Here is a 22,392-nt window from a genome sequence, read left to right as displayed (position 1 = left end):
GGCAACTTTTGTGAAACGTGATTTACTACCTAGAGTAGATTTGTGGTTGTTGTTACAAGAATATCAATTTATTGTAGAGTATCGCGCTGGAAGTAAACTGACACATGTCGATGCGTCGAGTCGTAATCCGGTGGCATATACAAATGATTTCACAGAAGTAGACGTAATGCAAACAAACATATGTGACGATGATTGGATATTAGTAGCCCAATTTTAGGGCGACAAAATAAAATATTTGCGTGACGTGTTGCTGAGAAAACCATGCGATAAAAGAGAAAACAACATTCACGAATAATATGGGTTAAATAATGAACGTGTATACAAACGCACAAAAAACGGGATGAAGTGGGTGGTACCTAAGTCTGTCAGACGGCAGTTGGTAATGCGATATCACGATGAGAAAGGACATTTTGCCGAAAACAAAAATCTTTGGACTGGTGCAACATTATTGGTTCCCATCCATGAAAGAATATGTTAAATTATATATAAAGACATATTTAGGATGTTTGTACAATAAACAACCGTCAGGTAAACACCCTGGATATTTGCATCCCATTGATAAAGTATCGAAACCTATGCACACTATCCATTTAGATCATCTAGGGTCATTTGTTAAAAGTAAATGTAAAAAATTCTTATCTTATTGTAGCAATTGAAGCTTTTACAAAATTTGTATTTGCAAAACCTGTACGGAACATAAAAGCGTACCGGTTGAATTTTTAATTGAAAGTCAAATTATCCCTTTTTTTGGTGTCCCAAAACATTTCATTACCGACAGAGGCACCGCTTTTACGAGTAAGCGATTTATACAATTTTGCCACAAATACAATATTCAATTTATAACCGAACTATTTTGACAGCTGTTTGTGCCATCACTAACGTAGATGATGGAAAAAAAAATATATATGTTGGGGGTTTGAATAACACGGTTAACAAATCCACGGGAGAAACATTCTTCTATTACGATGTTTGGCTACGTGCCGAGAAGTAGAAATGACGCATTTCTTACTTTATAGTGGATGTCGATGTTGATGATAACAATAAGGGTTTTTTGGCGAGAAAACCGCTAACCCGGTTAACTATAGTTTGTTGAGGTTTGACGTTTTGGCGAGAAATGTAGTTAACCCGGTTTGGCAGAGTTTGCCTAACCATCAAACCGGACTTGTGGGTTGGTTTGGATATTAAGTTAATATTTCTATCTTTGTTTATTTATTTTCTGTTTCGTACCTAGTCACTACTTCGTTTTTTAGAGGTTTGGATAGGTATAAGTTTTAGAGGTTTGGATAGGTATAAGTAATCGAGGATCCAAATAACTTTAATCGTAGATATGCATTTTCTATATTGTACTGTACCTATAGATCTTTATTAACTTCCTTTTAGACGATACATTTACATTGAAATAGATAATATTTGTGAACAAGGTAAACCCATTTTGATATAATAACCATCAATACATTAACGTTATTTCATGGATGTGCATTTCAGATTAACAAATACGTGAACGTGCGTCGTAACGTATACGACGCCAACAAAGGATGGATAAAGAAAGATATGATCGCAAATGTGCGAGACCAAAAACATATTCTGTAGGAGACTATGTAGTCGTTCGACGTGAACGTACCAGTAACGATAGAGCTAGTCGTAAGCCTCTTCCTAAATATGATGGTCGGTTTGTGATCACCAAGCTGTTAAACCATGATCGAATAGAGGTCATGGAATTAAAAGGAAATTTTCGAGGAGGACGAGAGGTTTATGTAGGTGTATATCCATCAGAAAAGCTGAAACCCTTCATCGTAGGTACTCCAGTACCGACGATACCGATGGCTTTTCAGACGTAGAGTGAACTACTCCACGAGTTTAATAACATCTATTCTGTATGAGTTTAAATTTAAGTTGGAATTATGTGTAACTTCTAGTTTGTACTATTGTGTATGTGTATATATGTGTGTATATATATGTGTGTATATATATGTGTATATATATATATGTGTATATATATGTGTATATATGTGTATGTGTATGTATTTTAGTTTATTTTTCTTTGGTGTATTAATGTGCAACATATATTAGAATATTGATTACACAAAACAAGAGAACTCGTACTTTTATTTCTCGGGACGAGAAACCAGTCAGGTTGGCCGAACTGTTAGCACCCTGTATATCCACTGAGATGTTTATTAGATGACGGACGAGTGTTTATGCAGGTGTGTGTCCAATGATGCCACTCTGGTATGTGTTGCCATCATAGTTGTAAGTTGAAAGCGATGTTTATATATTATGTAGGAAAAAGGGATAAGGGATAGGAGTCTGTAGAATGATTGTAAAGAGAGCAGACGTTTAATATTCAATAAATATTGTTTACAGTTTTATTTATACGTTTGATTATTATTCAACCCTAAGGCATTACACAATTTATTTTAAAATTCGTTTTCAAATGAAGCCAGAAAAAAATAAAACGATTTTGCAAAATTTCGGTTTTTTCCCGATATCTCCGGAACTATCCGGAATTTTAAAACTTTCTAAACGGCATATTGTTATTCATAAAAAAACACAACTTTTTTCTAATTTGAGCAACCCCGTATCTCTTACCGTTTCCTAGATCTTAATGCTATCCCATCCTTATCTTGGACACACTGCAAATTAGAAATACGATCCAATATTCAATTATTGTCAACTAAAAACAATTTAAAAAATGTATCAAAAGTTCCATATACGCTTTAAACATTTCTGAAACGTATAAAAATTTAGTTCAGCGGTAATCTGAGATCAATTTAAATATGTCAGAAAGGTTTCGGTTTTATTAAAATATTGCAGAAATGGAAGAAAGAAATGTTCATTTAACTAAGAATTTAAGTAATATTGAAACGTTTCAATCAAGTTTATTGGAACAGTTGCAGTATAAAAAACTTCATATGCAACTTTCTCGAACATTTATCTGTACCTATCAAATTTCATTAAATTTATTTGAAAGTGGCGTATCTAAACCAAATAAATAGTTTTTAACGACCATAAATTTGTTGAGAAAACAAAATTGTACCTATAAGATCTAAACCGGTTTATGGAAGGATGGATATATTTTCTATTAATAAATTATGTTGCTAAGTGCAGTTTTAATTGCTAACTCAGTACCTACCTAGTGACACATCTTCGGATAATTCTTTTTATCTTGAACTATAAAATTTCTAACATTTTAGTTATTGTATTTGAAGGTAGTATCTATTAGCTAAAAAGAATTTATTTCATTATAAAATACTTGTACCTATTGTTAATTTGGGCAAGTGATTTTTTAACAATAGTAAACCTAGATCACCATCTGACTAAAAATATTAATTTCTGTATTTATTAATTGCATTTTACAGTTCTGATTTCCAATAAAGGCAGGATAACACGCTTTGGGAAACAATATTAATATTTTTTTATAACTGAACAAATGTTTATTTTGTTTATTGATGAAATAATTTTTTGTTAATATGTCCCCAAATTTCCGATTAAGTTTTTATAGTCCCATAAATTGGTTAATAAAACAATAGGTACTATCAGATTTAGGAAAACACTGAGATAAATATAATCTATATTAGATTAATCATAATCTTATCAACAAAGATAAAGTTATTCTCCTTTCGAAACCTTTTAGAGTACCTAAATGAAAATATGACAATGGTGTAAGTTGTAAAAATGTCCAAAATGAAAGCTTCTTTATATTTATTTATTGTATTTCTCCATTTGGGTACGTATTTGAAGTATTTTCGAAAATGTAGTAAATTACTGATTCGCAAATGTTTTTCAGTTTACTGTCAAGACGTGACGTCCACTTCAGAAGGTGATGGAGGCACGGAATCAATTATAGAAACCACAACTGTAGAAGTGCCCTCTAATAGTGTTACGACAGAAAATGATGGAGGAACCACAGCAAATATAGAAACCACAACTGTAGAAGACACCTCTAATAGTGATACGGCAGAAAATGATGGAGGAACCACAGCAAATATAGAAACCACAACTGCAGAAGTCACCACTAACATTGTCACGACAGAAGCTGACAAAGAAACCACAACAATTATAGAAACCACAACTACAGAAATCACAACTACTGACATCCCTATTCTATTTTTAAGTGATGGGAATAACATACTAAGTTGGTCTCCAAAATCTACACAGTCCGTTATTATAGAAGCTGCTGAAGGCCACAAAATTAGTGTAAACATTACGGATTGTAATATAGATGGTGCAAATGGAGAGCATGCTACTATCACTACAGGTAAACAAACACGGTTTCAAAACTTTGTGTAATAATTTTGCGATGATTATATTTATATAAGTATATAAACGATACTTTTTTATAGTTACAAGTGAAAATGTGTTATTATACAGGATTCCATTCTGGAAATGCATTAGTTTAGAATTCGCGATGCAGGCAAATTATTAATCCTTCATCAAACTTCAGTCCAGATCGTCGAAATAAAAGTAAGTATTTTCGCTGGTAAGCTCACTTACTGATTTTAAGCCAGCTCTGTGAGAATGAAATCTTGTATAGTGGCACACTGAATTTTCACTGATCCCTATGGTGCATTCAGTGGGTTCTCTTCGTTTCCTTGATAAATCGTTAATTTTTCGAAAGTTTCAATAGTCGTTTAGTGAATATCTATTATAAATTTCAATAATCAGGCAAATTGCTATTTGGGTGGTATGAAAATTCACAAAATTTAACGCATAAAATTGAAACCTCATGTTCATCAGTAGCACATATCTTAGCAACAAAGGATAATTGTGTAGAGAGGACAGGTACCTACTACTAAAATCAGTAACAAAATGTTATTGTATAATTTGTATGTATATGTAAAGTTATGGAATATTTAACAATATATAGCTATTTCGATTTATACTTCTTTACGACTTTTCAGTGTTGAAATAATATTAACAATTATTTGCTAAATTTATTTATATTTATATTACATGTAACTTGTTTAATATGTACATTAGTCACAATCTGTAGTAACTGGAAAGTGGTTTTATCTGTTGTGGGTGGTTTTCTCATAAAATTATAATTAAGTTTTTGTGAAGTAACAACTCGAAACGTATATAAATTTTTTGAAAAGCAAGAATACAGATTTGTTATTTTGATAATAATTTTTTTAAATGTATAAATTCGGAATATCCCAATCTCCCCAACAGCATTATTTCTTTCTTTTTAAATATGTACATATAGGTAACATTTTCTTGTAATATATGGAGTAAAATGTAATAACTTTATAAAATGAAGGAACTTTTTGCTTAACCAAACAAAATATTTTTGTGTTTAGGGTGCTCTTTAATGATACGGGAATATTTAAGTGTGTGATTTTGCATGCAAAATCAATGATAGTTTGCTTTATGAACTATAGTCCAAAAATGTTCCGTTGCAAAAATACGGGGTGTGAAAATTTTAGGAAAAAGAAGGAAATGAATTAATATTTTCGAAGATGTTTCAGTGATATTTAGTACGTAGTGATAGTTAATATAGTCGCATGTTTTTCAATACAAACATAATTTTTAGCTCTAACAGTGGCGTGCGTACGAGCACTGACTTTGATATTTTTAAAGAAAAAAAGGTACGCCAATGGTTTCTTCCCAAATAAAATTATTTTTGAAATACCACTTCAATTCGAAATATAAGAGCTCTCTTAAGTTTTTGTCATGCGATGCGCTGTTTCTGTAAAAAAAATAAAACCCGTTGTATTGTCCCTAATTATTGAAGAATACAATTTTGTAATAAACCTATAGTACGATCGTATTCGATGCAAAGTAATAAATCATTGCCTGTCAAGGGAATCAGTGCAACACATTTTATAGGGGGTTTTGGAAATTGAATAATTTCTTTATGCATTATGGATTAACAGTTATATATTTATGAAGGACAAAATGAAAAACAAAGGCATCTCCTTCGCACATTGGACGACAGGACAACAATACATTTATTACTCCCTTCATTCTCCCTCATATGACTTGTGTCTTGTGTTTTTTGCGGCGGCGCGCGTGAGCCTGGCGTGGTCAGTTTCATTTCGGTTGTATTGGTGCTGCGTGTTTTTCGCTCGCGATATTTGTGAGGTTATAACTGTTATAAGTGCAATTATATTTCTTTCGGGCTATATATGTGTTTCGCGCTATTATTTGAGAATTTCTGAGTGAAATCATATTTCTTGTGCTCCGTAACAAAAGTGTTTTTAGTGTTTTATTTGTGTGCTGTGTGTGTGTTTCGGGCTGTTGTTTGTGAATCGTGAATGCTATTATATTTTCTGTGCTAGTGAAGTGAAGTTTTTTGTATTATTATTGCTCTGTTGTCGTTATATGGAGAAATGGAGGCGGTGCCTGGATGTTCGCGAGCCGGATGTACTGCTGTGGGTACAAAAAAAACTATATTAAGTTACAGAAAAAAAAACGATAATATTAAATGTCTATAACCCTTTAGAAAAGGGTCATCCCATGAAACTGAAGACTGGTTTGGTGGAAATGTGTTCTAGATATACTGGAGTAAGCGAATTATCTGTTTTCAAAATTTTAAGACAGAAGAAAATTGAAGGAGACGTTAAGAAACCTAAAAAGGGGGTGGAAAGAAGAAATTAATATTAAATGAAGATGAGAAAAATGCAGTTTGGCGTACAGTACATAAATCATAGAATTTATATTTTGCTTATAATTTGTTAACATTTCTTGTTTGGTAGAAAAATAACTTATTTTGTTGAGATTGGTAGAGAATTGTTGTTAATATTTTCATTTGATAGAATCATATCATAGGATTTATATTTTGTTTTCATTCTGTAAATATTTATATTATATCTGTTATACAAGGTTTTTGCTTTGAAACTTTGTTCTCCTTATAAAAAAAAAAAGAATAGTAATGGGGTGCGATGAAGAGATCAGTTCACGTCTGGAACCCTGTTCCTACAAAAATCCCTTTATTCTCATAAACTATTTGTTTTAAATGTAATTTATTATAAATCCAATTCGTTATTTAAATTCCAGATATGTACTACATTTCACCTCTGTACGCGCCACTGTTTATTGTTCCCTGCTCTACGATCAAGCTCGCCAGGTTAGTATTTGACGTATAACCGACCACTTCGTACACTCGATGCACCTGGCCGACTACAGCTAGTAGATTTTACATTCAATTTCATTTTAAATTTGAAACGGTTCATCTTACGCCTTCTAAAAATGATGACACGATTTTCCTTTGATAAAAGACCGACAATTTTTTGCTCTACTTTGCATCGTATACGATCGTACTATAGTTGGCCTAGAATCCGTCACTTATATTTCCGACATTTTGAAGTAAGTATCTGCGGTTTCGAAAATATTAATTAATTTCCTTCTTTTTTCCTAAAATTTGACACCTCGTATTTTCGCAACTGAACATTTTTGGACCATAGTTTATAAAACAAATTATCATTAATTTTCCATGTATAATTACACAAATATTCGTATATCATTAACGAACACCCTGTATAGATACCCTCGTTTTTGACATACAGGGTGTCCCTAAATTCATGAAACAAAATTTGGTCACAGATTCTTAGGACAAATTTAGGGGACCCGTATTTTTTATTTTTGCCAAGTGGCCCCTTCTTTCGGAGTTATGGCCCCCTGAAGTCCGCCCCTAAGAATAATATTTTTTTTATATCTCAGAACCCTGTTGTACGAGAATCACTAAATTTGGTACACAGGGGTTTTATGACAAATAGAAATATTAGTTCGGCCTGTGGACTTCTGCGAACATTAATGCACACCGTACATGTATGTTCCAAATAAGCTTTGTGGTTACAACAGCCTCGCGTGACTTTCCCAAAAATGTTATATTAAGGTGACCAATTTTGTTACAATGAAAAGGAGGACGAAAAAATTTAAGACAAGAGTACAATGTAAATAAATGAAACATTTTATTTATTCAAACAAAAATACATTAATTATGCTTACATCCCTTTAAATTATTTACTTAAATGCGTATTTTTCCATTGAATGAATATTTTTTGTCAATATATCATTTTCTAAAAGTATATTGGAAATTTCAGAGCAAGAAATATCCTTCATATTGAAATTTACGGTAAGTGCTGCAGCTAGAGTATCAACATTCAATCTTGATTTCTCACTTGTCCAAAAATCATTACCAATTGAAAAAACTCTTTCAACTGCTGCATTAGTTTCAGAGCAGCACAATGTAAATTCAACAAGAATAACTAAATTTTCATATGGAATGTGTTCATTTTTGAAATGGTTAAATATTTCCACCCATCTTTTATCAATTTCAACATGTTGATTTTCCCATTGTTCTAATTTATCAGAATTTACATATACATTCAATCTTCTAATTTCTTCAAATATACAATTGTCATCGATTTTAATATCAGGCATTTCTTTCAATAAAAACTCAATACAATTTTCAATATCTGCCCAATTTACTTGCGATGAAGTCAAAAAACACCATTGAAAACTGTTATTCCCTGTGATATTTGTTTCTTCGACATATTGGAAACATGTTTGGTAAAAATTCTGCACTTCTTTGGTAAACTTTTCTGTTATACCCAACAAAGTGAAGTGCGCAATGGTGCGAGACACGTCAAGTTCTCCTGTGCCCTGCGCACGCATTTCATAATCGCGTCTTTCCGAACTGTACCGTTACATGACGCGTAATAGTTCGGCGCGGCATCTCTGAATACAGAGATTAACAGATTAGTTTTAAAATATCGAAAAGGAGGACGGGTGGTAGGACACTTTTCGAGGAAGGACACAACCTACAAAAGAAGGATTGTCCTCCCTAAAGGAGGACGATTGGTCACCTTAGTTATATCCCCCTTTATTCCACACGCCCAACTTTACGCCCACAATTAAACACGGCATACAGAAAAGTTTTTTTAAATAAACACTTCCACACAACCACTTATACTCCGAAAAACCAATACCAATACATTTTCAATATACCTAAATTATAAAATTTATAAAAAATTAAAAATAATTTTAAATTGCACACCAAACAGAAATTTTAGGTGAAGCGGTGCGTCCACTTGCGTCACCTGACAAGCCGCTCCTGTTTATCATTTAAATTTATCTGAATATAAATATAATATCTTCATTTAATATTATTTGAATTTAATTTTATTCAAAAGTAAGTATTTAATTTTCAGATGACAATACCAATGGATTGTTGTTTACTTACGGTGTGACGACTCGACCAGCCTATTTATATAACAACAACAGACTTTATGGTGAATTTGTTGGAAGTAATGCTAGTAATTTTACAGCTGTGTTCACTCGACTTGGTAAGATTTTTTTAATTACACTTAGAACGCAAACAGTGCCTACATACAATTTTTTTTAATAGGGGAAGCATTGACAACCACTACCACAGAGGTACCGACTACAACTATCATTTTACCTACGCCTAACTCTAATGATTCCTCTACGCTGCTGGTTTATTTGGCTGGAAGATCAGCTGGCGAATATTTGAATTCAGATAGCTTTGATTTGCTGGATGCCCTTATAAATTCAATTGCTATCATGGCAGTCAAGTATTGTGAAAATGAGAATTTTATTTTCAATGGTTCTATAACGTAAGTACCACAATGTACGATTTCAGGGAGGTTATACAATATGTTATATTAATCAGTGGCGGCTGGTGCGGGGAAGCTCTGGGGCGCCCGCCGCCACCATAGTAAAAAAATATAATTTCATTTTTAGTTTACAATGTTATCTATTAACTATATTAGATTTATGAAACACATTAAAAAAGGAATTCGACGTGTAAAATTCATTTGAAAAACACTGAATACGTGGGCTCTTCGTAGCTCGCCCCTAAATCTGTAAAATGTTTACAGCGGTGGTCATGGTTACAATCGCGCAGAAGTGAAAAACAGAGTGGGAGTAGCGCGTATTTACTATGCAGTTTGAGCTCTGTTTAGTCCGCCAGTAAGCTACCACTGCTTTTTTTCTTATTCAACGTAATTTGCTTACGTGTGGTGTAAAATTTTTGGTGTCCTATGTATTGTTTCTTGTGTTTTTTTTAAAGATTCTAAAAGTTTAAATTAGATTGTAAAGACAGTAGTTGCAATGTTATCTATTGAAAAATCGGTGATAACATTATTAAAAAAATAATTGAAAAGTTTATTTCGGACAAAAACAAGATATGACTTTCACTATAAAAAATAATGTTGAACATATTTTCCCTATATTTCAATAGTAGGTACTTAAAATAAAACTACCCAATTATAGTTGATTCTTTTCAATACCTAAATTTTTCCGCCCGCCCTGATATGGAAGTCAAGAGCCGTCACTGAATTTAATCGTTAAAAAAGTGACATTTTATTTTAAAACAATTTTGAAAGTTAAAAGTGACACTTTTAAGTACACTAACTTCATTATATAGTAATTTTGTTCAAAAATGCATTTATTTTATTCAACACTTGTATATAAGCAAATTTCAATAACGCATAAGTACAAAACAAACTACAACATATGCTGAAAATGTCCAACACCTTGGTTTTAAAGGAAAAATGTGGCCTATAACTTGCTAGTGAGTTATAAGTCATAAGTCAGTTATGAAACCCTTGGTTACAGATACAGTTTAGGTTGACATTCGCATCATTTGTAATATTTAAAAATACATTTGCATATTTCGTTAAATTACTTTTTCTAACATTGTCAACTTGAAATTTTAAGTTACTTTTATTTATTATTAAAACGGAATTCTATGAAAGTGTTGGATAAAATTTTGTATGACATTCGTGTGTCACGTCATATAAGTTACTTGGGAAAATTAGCCCTCTCGGCCTACGGCCTCAAGGGCTAAACATTTCCTAGCGTGACTTACATACGGGATGTTTCAGAAAGACCTCCCGTAAATTCTGGGGGTGATAGTACGACAAAAAATAAGAATTTGTTGTCTTATAATCTATATGTCTATCTCCTCTTGTTTTCGAGATACAGAGCGACAAAATAAATTTTTTAAATAGAATTTTTACGAAAATTTCCAAACGGTGCGAAATATTTTTATGAAATTTGGTATTCCGGGGTTTTTAAGGACGCCAAATACGCGTGTCTAATTATTTTTTGTATATTTTATAGTTATGTAATTAGTCATTACTAACTACAGTCACTAACGACCACTAAAATTTTGATATAAAGTTCATTAGAGTTTAAAATATTACTGAGAATGTATGCGTTGTTTATAAGACATCCATCAATAAATTTTGACATAAGCCTACTTTGAGAAAAGTCACTTATTTTCTTCACCGTAATATTGTAAGAGTTCAATTAAAAGCCTTTTATCTCGAAAATCGACCACATTAGGAAGTTCTAACAAGAGTACATTATTTTTAGAAAATAAAATTGTACATTAGAAATTGGAGCCCGAATGGTAAAAAACCTAACCTTAAAAAAATTAGAACCTAAAATGTAATAGGAATGTAACGTAACAAGCGCCCTCTATGAAATATCCAAAAAATAATTAGACCAACGTATTTGGCGTCCTTAAAAACCCCGGAATATCAAATTTCATAAAAATATTTCGCACCGTTTGGAAATTTTCTTAAAAATTCTATTTGAAAAATTATATTTTGTCGCTCTGTATGTCGAAAACAAGAGGAAATAGATATATAGTTCATAAGACAAAAAAATCTTATTTTTTTGTCGTATTATCACCCCCTGAATTTATGGGGTCTTTCTGAAACACCCTGTATACCGTAACACACTAGTACCATAAATAACTATTATCCAACACTTGTATTTAATGATACTACAATTTCTTTGGTTTTAAAGGAATAATGTGGTCTATAACTCACTAGTGAGTTATAAGTCATAAGTTACTAGTGTTATGAAACTCTTGGTTACAAAGACAATTTAGGTTGACACTTGCATCCTTTGTAATATTTAAAAATACATTCATTTCGTTAAATTACTTTTTCTGACATTGTTAACTTGAAATTTTAAGTTTCTTTTACTTATTATTAAAACGAGATTCTATGAAAGTGTTGGATAAAATTTTGTATGTCACTCGTATGTTACGTCATATAAGTCACTTGGGAAAATTAGCCCTCTCGGCCTACGGCCTAAGGGCTAAAGATTTCCCAGCGTGACTTATATACAGGGTGTTCCGCATAAGAACCGACACAGGGCAGGTGCATGTAGGGGTATCCAAAATAAAATAATATAATTTAACCAAACTTACCTATATACAAAGTTGAACCCCTGAGGAGTTATTAGCCTCCAAAATGGGATCCTAAATTTCGAAAAAAATTAATATCTCTGCAACACTTTACCGTAGAAGAATTAAATTTATTACACGATTTAGGTTTATTACTGGTCTTCTTTGACTATGATTTAAAGTTAATTGAAGCACTACAAGGTGTTCATTGGGGATGACTCACCCCTAAAATTGTACCGAACTTTTTTTTATTGACCGAATTGAAAAATAATATTAATTCGCAGCAGAATTTAATTTTAAAAAATTTATTACTCTTGTTAAATTTAAAAAAATCGGTTTTCAAGAAAAACCGTATTAACTGAAACAAGATTTTAACAGTGTTTAATAAAAAATAATCGAAAAGTGAGTAGTAGGCAATGAATTTATCTTTGTCAGTTAGTAATAAAATTATTTTATTTCAACAATTGCATCTGATTGTTGTTGAAAAAATATCAATTATTATTTTTATTATTTATTTGTGTTTTTTACTTACTAAAATATTCACTTATTTAAAAACTACCTAGGTACTTGTTTTCTTTTTGTAGAATTAGGAGAGAAGTGAAGTAAAATTTATTTGGCCAATTGTCAAATTTGATAGATAAAGCCTACTACTGACTTTTTGATTATTTTCTAATGAACTCTGTTAAAATCTTGCGTCAGTTAATATAGTTTTTCTTGAAAACCATAAAGTTTTTTAAAATTTAACAAAGTAAAAACAAATTTAAAATTAAATTCTACGGTGAATTAATATTACTATTTTTCAATTCGGTCAATGAAAATAAAATTCGGTACAATTCAATTTTAGGGGTGAGTCATCCGCAATGAACACCTTGTAGTGCTTCAGTTAACTTTAAATCATAGTCAAAGAAGACCAGATATCCAAACAACATACAATATCTTGTAATAAAAGAAGCTCTGTATCAAAAGTTTACAGTTATGATTATGAAAAAAATATAAGAAACACCAAACAGACGCTTAGTCTTGAAAATCAACATACATACATACAGAAAAATTAGAGTTAATGGCTGTTACTACCCTTTCTTCCATTCTCTTTCCGGTTTAACCAAAAGTGAACAAAAAGTGTACCGGAATGAGATATAAATCAGTGTATAATTTCAGTTTTTGGAAAGCGCAGAATATTTTCTTTTCAAGTTTAGGAATTCAGGGAACGTTCAGATGCAGAAAATAATAATTATGTTTGCGATTTCTTTTCTTTCTCCAATTTATTCGAAAAATGCTAAACATATTTACAAAAACTGTTGAAAATGGTGATCTACAACTTCATTCCATAATTACTCCAAATTTTCAGTCGTATAAACCAATTGTCTAAGATGTCACCAGAGAAAAAAATGGAGAAAGTTTACGCCTGAGGGATATGGAGTCCAAGATTGTGTTCTTCCTCTATCTATCTAACGATTTGGATATACAATATCCAAATACTCCCAGCCAATCTGAAATGAGCTGGAGCGCCGTTGTGCATAAACAACATAATATGTTGTTTTAACAGACTTCTTCAAATATCGATGTTGGCAAATCTTCAAATTTGTTATAAATTTTCCTAGTAAACCTGCCCTGAAGAAAGATTGTGCCAACCAGAAATGCCTGACATTTGCCATCTACACGTTAAGGTGTTGATGACTGCTTTCTAAGACCGCGCAAGTGGGTTTTAAAAAGTCCAAATGTGATTACTATGAAAATTTATATGTATGACATCCCTAGAGATGTTAGCCTCATTGGTAAAGAGTATCTGTGCTCGCTATCTCGCGTCTATTGACATCGACACAGAGCTACTCTAGGGGAAAAACAACGGTTAAAAGTTTTTGTACTTTTTGAATATGATAGGGGTACAATTTTAAAGAATCCCTCAAATTGTTGATTGGCTAATATTTAATGTGTGAGCAATCTTCCTAGTGTAGGGCTATTTTCGATTTCATTATGCACCTGTTCTTCCATTTGAGGAAAAACTGTTTGAGGGTGTTCATTTTCAACGGTAGATATGTTTTTTTTTAAATTCCCGGTTTCACTAATTGTAAGACGCTGATGTAAACACTGAATATTTTACAATTCCGGATAACGCGATCTGGATAACGTCTGGCTACTAACGCGTTGCCGTTGTCGTTCTTAAACGACATGTATTATACATCGCGCATGTTATTTGTGTAGTTTACTATTTTAATATATAATATATAAAACTGTTGTTTTCATGACAATTTACTGACTGAGTGTTTTAATTTTAAAGTTAATTCAAATAAATTCACAAAATGTTTCTAAAAATCCTACCAACCGAAGTTAAACAATGTTGTTTGATATTAAAAAATCTAGGTATGCAAAAGATATTTAATCTTATAGATAAGATTCTTAACCGATATTGAAGGAAACAACTACTTTATCGGTTACATGCGCCAACTAGCATTGAAATATAGATGTTCAACATTATTTTCTATAGTGAAAGTCCATTCTTCTGTTTTTGTTCCAAATAAACTTTTCAATTACTTTTCCATTAAAGTTTTATATTTCTCGTACCAATGATTTTTCAATAGATGGCATTATTGTTAGTCTCTCTTTACAATCAATTTAAACTTTTACAATATTTAAAAAAACACACAGACAAATTTTACACCACACCTGAATAAATTACGTTTAATAAGAAAAAGCCCGTGAATAGTTACTATTTGGTTACGGTCGGAGTTAATAGAACCCAAACGGCATAGTTAAACATGTGCTACTCCCACTCCGCTTTTCACTGCTGCGTGAGAGTAACCATGACCACCGCTGTAAACACTACAGATGTAGGAGCGAGCTACGCGGAGCGCATGTATTCAGTTATTCAAATGGATTTTGCAAGTCGAGTTAAAATGACATCCATGGGAGCATTGTGCATATATCTTCCTTTTTTCGTTGGTAGTAAAAAAAAACTGATGAATGAATGTACCCACTTGAAAAATGTGTCATAAAGCTATCTTTAGATAAAATATTTTACCTATTCTGCTCTTATCAAAATCGTAATTTCCTCAATTAAACTAAAAATAACTTTTACGTTTCTTTCTTTAAATTTGGTTCATATGATTAGTTTCTTGCAAATTTTTTAAATTTCTTATTTCTTTTCTCTTTAATAATAGTGTTAGTCACTACCACATAATTTTATTATTGACATTTTTAGGTCCAGTAACGTGATTATAAACTATTTACTCCCCTGTTCGATCGGTTGGCCCAACAGTGAAACTTGTGTGCAGCTTAATTTCTCCGTGCCAGTACATCTGATTGAGGACACCGATTCCTTATGGACTGGCTATCAGATGACGACGGCCCATCTGAGAATAATGTGGTCCAGATACGCAGAAACGTACCTACCTGACGGTACGACGGAATATGCTCCACCAGGCGAGGGCAGTTTCAAATGGGGAATTATAATACTTCTTGCATGCACACTTGTTTTCGCGTTTATCATATTGGCCATAAGGCATTGGGGCATGAAAGTGTCCAATATGATGAGGTAAGAATGAGATAAATGAAGAAGAGATGCGATTAAAAAAAATCGCTTGGTCATATCGGTCGAGTCACCTACGAAATTGGGTGGGTCCAAAGATGGGCAATTAGCACTGGACTTCGAACATTTGTATACAGTGTGTATTTAAATGGAAGATACAAATGGTATCTTGATAGTCTTGAGCCCAAAATATGATAACTGTGCCTAAAATAAACTGCTGAAAATACATAATTCTAAAACTGTTTGTTTCATAAAAAAAATTATAGACATTTTTTATTAGAAATAAATACAAAGTAAGTATGTACTTACAAATATACATACATACAAATACAAGTACATTAAATAATTAATCATGAAATGACTGGAATATTCAGAGTCATAGAAGTTTGCCCCTTACTGATACCATTGTATAAGTAAATTTACTTATACAATGCTGATACTTAGGAAATTTAAAATTTCTACTTTGTTTTTTATTTTTATCGATTACAAAAATACTACAAATGTTTTTTTTTGGGTCATTTTCTTTTAATTTAAACTATGTTTAGAACAAAAAAAGTAACTCGAAAATTAATCGTTTACCAAATATCCAGTAACGTAGATGTTCTCATTGACAGTGTCTGGAGTGTCTCTGCCATTGATCGATATAATTGTATATAAATTTAGTTCAGTTACGTGCTTGTATAATTCGGAAAATAGTTAAGTTTTTTCGAGAAACAGTGTTCTTGTTAAAAATACCAGTTTAGCCAGCTTATGAACAAAGGGTTAAACCGAGAAATTTAGTGCAAAAGCAAATATTGGCCTAAAGTGATTAAATCTGTTTCATTTTCTAAACAAATGACTAATATTATTATCTTTGTTTTTTGTATTTTAATTAAAACTGTACAGTACAAATGGCCAGTAATAATAATGTATTCTTGAAAAGTTTTGGTCTGAAAAAAATGAAAACGTGTGTTACATCAAGAAGTAAAATTTTAAATACAGCTTTCAGTCTTATTTGCTTCCTAAACTGTTCTGGTTCATAATTATATTTTGCTTTAAAACAAATAGAAAGAGAAATGTCTGTATAAATTTTCAGTTTATCTTTTGGCGTTTTGATATTAAACTATTGACATACACACCAAGTGCCACTTTTGAGTTAATATTTCATTTGCCATTGTCTATAAATTTCTTAACATATTTCAATGAAACCTGACACAGAGAAATTTTTTAAATATAGACAGACATGAACACAATGTTATTTATTTAAGATTATCTTAAACAGTCTCTGATTTTTTGCATTGATATATATTTTTTTACTGATAGAGATTCGGAGAAATTTGTATTTATTTAATTTTCTTCTGCAGTTGTCAGAACAGTTGAGTATGTGGGGACATTCTAGCCTAATTAAACTTAATCTTTTATGATTTAAGTCGACTTACCTTTATTCAAAAGTCCACACATATACTTTTTGCTATTAAGGCGGGAACTTTTGCCACACAACAACCTTGGCGCTATACTTGTACTCTAATTTGTATAAAATTGTAAGGTGGCCATATCCCTGGCCGAGAAATAATCAAATTTATGGGGTTTTTAGGTACTGAAATCTTGAAAAATAAAACGTGTAGAACAAAAGTAAGCCCAAAAATAAAATCCTTGACGTTCTGTTTATTCATTGTTACTATTTAAATTTACTCAAATAAAATAATAACTTAAAAAAAGCGTTTGTAAAACATGCATTTGCTGTTATTCTAACCCCACATTTTAAGAATTATTTTCACATACTTATAAATAAAAGTAAACCATGTATGTAGGACTAAGCAACTATATGTTACAAAAATATTTACATGTTGAGTGATATATAAAAAAGTTGCTATTTTCGTATATTTCAGTACTTACCTGAAACCTTGATGGTTTGATCGTTTTTTGCACCTGTTTATTCGTTTTACTGCGGCGTCTTTGAAAATACACAGATATCATGACATAACATTTCCGTTATTTGATAAGCTTCAAATTATTCAGTTATTAAATTACTTAAATTGTTTGTCTTTGTGGAAAACACTATTTTAAGAATATGGCGCCCTTTAATGTATTTGTATCTCCACCCAAGACAATAGTTCTGAATGTGCTTTGGTAATAGGTACATGTACAAAAAATGGACAAATAGGAAACATTTTAGACCAATCTGCTCTAGTTGTTCGGTTTTTGAAGATACGAAAAAAAAAAACATTTTTTTTTATTTTTACGAATTTTTTAAAATTTGTGAAAGCTTTATTATTACTGCAATGACTTTTTACTGTGAACTTAGATTTTTGTTTTAATGTTATGGTTCTAAAAAATAACTACCTCTTAAAACCCACCAAATTTCATTTGCACATCTCTACCGGTTTCAGAGCAATAAATTAAATCGTCAGTTTTTAAGAAAAACTTTGACACCCCGTATCTCGGAAAACGAATATAAGCAAACTGCCATTATTTTCTCATGTAGAATCACCCCCTGAAATTTGTCGCACTTATTTACTAACACCCCGTATAAAAGCTTTATCATTTTATAAAGAAAATAATAGAAATTAAATACAGTTTTAGTTAAACTTTTGTAATAAAAAAATATAAACATTTTAAACATAAATACATAATGATAATAATAATTTAAGCAATCACATTATCCCTAAATAAGTACATATTATTTACATCTCTTCTGTTATTTGTAACTTGAAATAAACAAAATATTATAATTAATTTTGTACACCCTGTATCTAGAAAACAAAGCGTTCCGTGCACATGTTTTTAGGATCTTATTTTTGAAATTTGTGAGCAAAATCAGCCATTAAAGTTTGACCAAGTATTTTAGTTCACACTTTATAAATATACTAAATGAATCAAAGTTACCACAATGGAGTAGGTATTTCCCTTTATAGTTATATTTTTTGGTGAATGCGCCAATGTTATAAGTTACTGAGTTTCAGTGCAGGAGAAAATTCAAAATTTGAAGGATAAAAGGAACCATCTATCTCATATTTTATTGTTCATTTCAAATCCAGAAATTATGTACAGAGTATCTGGAAAATACATGTATGACGTTTAAGGCAATTTTCTTCAGATAAATCCTATTTAGCTCAACTTACCTAGAAGAACTTACCAAGAAAATTGCTTTTTAGTCGCTCGAGGGCCTCAAAATTAAAAAAACGTATAAATCAATTTTAACCAATTTTGGGATGTGATTTTCTACAACAAATTTAAATTTTTTGTTGCCCTCCAACATAATTTTGCAAACTTACAATACCAGTGTTAAAAAAATAATGGTACAGGACAATATTGTTTTAAGAATGGCAGACTGCATTAGGAAACTTTTGATTTCAGTGATTTTTTTTTGATTAGTGGTTTAGTAATCCTCATGCTCATGACATTCAACTTCAACGTATAAGTTCAAAGTTCTGCCTATTTCTTTCTAGCTGTTAGAGAGTTCTTGAATGAACGATGAATGTTGAATAAATCTTAGGATGCCTTGAAATTTATGGCTTATTCATCTGCAGATGACAGGGAAGAGAAATTGTATAGAAGTATTGTAAAACAGTTTCATTGATAAAAAAACCGAAAGAATCTTCATTTCAATTTTTGTGTTGAGTTAATCTACGAATTGAAGAGAACGGTGCCCATTTTAAAACATTTGTTATAATATTTTTATTTTTATTGTTACTATGTTATCTTTATTAAATTATTTTTTTCTGACTAAACTGCTCATCCAATAAATATTTCGCTGGAGTTTCCAATGAAGTCCGCTATTGTTAAAAAAATTATGAGTAGTCAATGCACAAGGGGTAAAAAGAAAAAAATATTGACCATACTTACTTGTATTATTGTTTCTTTAAACTTCTACGTACTCAAAATTATTTTAGTGAGTATAAACACAGCATAACACTTTACTTGTATGTTACTTTACAATATTACTTTAAAAAAAAATGGTTAAAATGGACATATTTTTGAGTTATTCCAAGAAAAGAAAATTTTGTATGAATTTTGAAGCCCTGAAGTTGGGCAAATAGGATTAATCTCAGCCAAGGAATATGTGATCAAACGTTGTACATACATTTTTCAAACATCCTGTATATGATGATCATTGCTAATTATCTATAAAGTTAATGTATTTAATTAAATATAATGATATAATGTTTCCTCAGTACTGTTTATAGACGTTATTAATAATTATTACAGCAATAATTAAATTTATTGCTTTTTATATTTAATATAATAATATAAATAGGTTATATATTAATTAATTAATTTAAATAATAAAAAAGTAGGCTTACTTCTACCCGCAAGAACTAACAAATGTTATTTAAATCTCTTGAAATGTGATGCAATTTAATAGATAATCTGCAATATTGGAAAGCTTAACAAAATCGTAATAATGATATGGTTATGGTGTTTCACTATATTATTTACAACATTGTGAAAGTGGAAACATTTTTTGGAGGCTTTAGGGGCGTGGATGAAGGAAGGGACTTAAGGTTATCTTTCATTAAAAAATATATACAAATTTTTCACAAAAATCATATTTTTCAGAACTAAAAATTTAAAAATAGGTAAGTTTAAAGTGTAAATAGACAAATAGTATTCTGAAGTGAGAATGACATTATACTAAAATAATTAACAAACAAACAAACTAACATATACATTTTGATAAGCTATATTTCAGAAACTAGCATAATTACATAATTGTTTGTTGTTATGATCAAGAGGAATTTCTGAGCATAATAAATATGTTGAAATTCTGAACTCGTATGTAATTGTATTTTAAATTTATGTATCTATGTTTTAATTAACATAATAGATGGAGAATGATTCACACTGCTTTGGAAAGCGAATTTAACTTAACTATAATCGGTACTATGAATTTTTTTATGAGTCATTGCTCATTCTTTTACATTGTTATCTGCCCAGACAAGTGCAGAGTAAAGTTCAAATAAAAGAGCCATAGGAGTTAAAAAAGTAAATGCTATGTTGGAACTTATAAAAGTATTTTCTTTGACAAACGTTAAGTTATATATTATATTTTCATGGATTCGTAAACAGACACACCCAAACTTAGTATTGCAGTTAGTAAAATTATTGTTTATTCATAATAATATTATTTCAGGAGAAGAAAACTAAGTGACACAAATACTATAATTTCCGCCAGTGACAGGAATAGTCAAATTTCCTTGCCTCCTCATTACTTGCAAGATACACCAGCACTATTTGAAAATGCTTATCCTATGTACAACCCAGATAAGAATCCAGAATACTCAGAACCATCTTATGCCAAAACGTTTGAATGTAAGTAAATATACACATATTCCATTTTTGTGGTACTGGCTTCTTATAGCCGCTTTAGTTTCAAATATCAATGTGTGAGCAATACAAGTCAATAATTTGAAATTATCGTGTTGTAGGTAAATGTTCTCATACCATTATCTTGAAGCTTCTTCGTTCTAGTTTTAGTTTTATTATTATTTTTTTTATTTTGTAATAAATTGTTAAATATGATGTATAAGTAACTCCTAAGAAGTGGATTCTATAATCATTAACTAGACTAAAGAAAAACATATGTGTTCGCAAATTATCCAGGGAATAAAAAATGTAAATGCAGGCGATGAAAATAACCTGATTTCCATTTAATAGTACCAACTAATTTTATCAGAATATACTTTCTTTATGAATTCTGTTAACATTATTAAAACTCTCTTACAAACTAGTACTCTTTTATAGATTCTGATTATCAAGATTTATCTGTGGAATTAGAACATCAATCTGATGAAGAAAGCGAAGTTGAAGAATCTGGAGCATGATTTGTAAATTTACTTATATAAATAATATTCACTTATTTAACATGTTAATATTATTTAAATATAATTAAGTCCACCTTTTGTTTTCGACTAAGTGAATCATCTAAAACAAAATTAAATATCTACAAACATACATGTATCTTACACTCTCTGCGTAAATATTTGACTGGATATGTTTAATTTTTTAAATATATTTTCTATACAATTTACGAGATTTAATATCTTTAAGTATATTTTTTTTATATGAAGAAAGCTGTGAAATGCGTGGAACGTCGACTCTTTTTTTCGTAGTTAAATATGCATGCGTACAGAAAGAAAAAAGTAATTACCTGTGTCGTTAACAGTCGTAACTAGTTTCATGTGTTTAATAATTATTTTTATACCAAAGAGAATCGAATGATTGCTTTGATATAGATTGCCAAATATTTCGGTTTATTTACTAACCCCAGTGTTTACCTACCCAGATGGAACCAAATTCATGTTTATGCAGCATCAAAGTTTTTTCATTTCTTTGAGATCGTCAAATACACATGGTCAAAAAAAGTGGAGGGTAGAATGTTGTATGAATATTGTTGTACACATTGAACATAAATAACACCTAGTATTGTGAAGGGATTGAGATTGGGAGTAGGTAACGGTTTTTGAAACATTTTGAAAATACTTAATTTTAACATTTTTTAATTAAGTAAAAATACAATTTACCTATTTAATTCCTTTAGTTCAAGACTTCGAGATTTAAAAAAGGATAGAACTTTTATATTATTATTTTTTAATATAGTAAAAACAAATAAAACAATTGAATATGATGTTACTGAAATAATAGGCTTTTTTTCGCGAGTGAAGTCGTATGTTGTAGTATGTGTAGTATGAGTGAATATTACGTTTTTGCGAGAATA

The 22,392-nt window shown here is 30.8% G+C and overlaps 1 protein-coding gene across 1 annotated transcript; it reads left to right on the top strand.

The window, feature by feature from the left end:
- Positions 1-3,612: 3,612 nt before the first annotated feature.
- On the top strand, positions 3,613-21,701 carry LOC108914345. The gene is made up of 7 exons (XM_018720140.1): positions 3,613-3,727; positions 3,788-4,258; positions 9,156-9,290; positions 9,353-9,581; positions 15,369-15,701; positions 20,809-20,987; positions 21,420-21,701. Exons 1-7 carry the CDS (start codon positions 3,676-3,678, stop codon positions 21,497-21,499), a joined length of 1,479 nt encoding a protein of 492 aa, XP_018575656.1. The 5' UTR covers positions 3,613-3,675; the 3' UTR covers positions 21,500-21,701.
- Positions 21,702-22,392: the final 691 nt, after the last annotated feature.

Source organism: Anoplophora glabripennis, unplaced genomic scaffold (assembly GCF_000390285.2).
Source record: "Anoplophora glabripennis isolate ALB-LARVAE unplaced genomic scaffold, Agla_2.0 scaffold807, whole genome shotgun sequence".
Lineage (NCBI taxonomy): Eukaryota > Metazoa > Arthropoda > Insecta > Coleoptera > Cerambycidae > Anoplophora > Anoplophora glabripennis.
The sequence above is the reverse complement of the archived record's forward strand: the minus strand, read 5'-3'. Positions and strand labels throughout refer to the sequence as shown.

Excerpts from the sequence above, each read along its gene's own strand:
- LOC108914345 (XM_018720140.1), top strand. The coding sequence starts at position 3,676 with ATGTCCAAAATGAAAGCTTCTTTATATTTATTTATTGTATTTCTCCAT. Across the intron at positions 9,291-9,352 it reads AGCTGTGTTCACTCGACTTG|GGGAAGCATTGACAACCACT; the intron begins GTAAGATTTTTT and ends TTTTTTTAATAG. Across the intron at positions 15,702-20,808 it reads AAAGTGTCCAATATGATGAG|GAGAAGAAAACTAAGTGACA; the intron begins GTAAGAATGAGA and ends ATATTATTTCAG.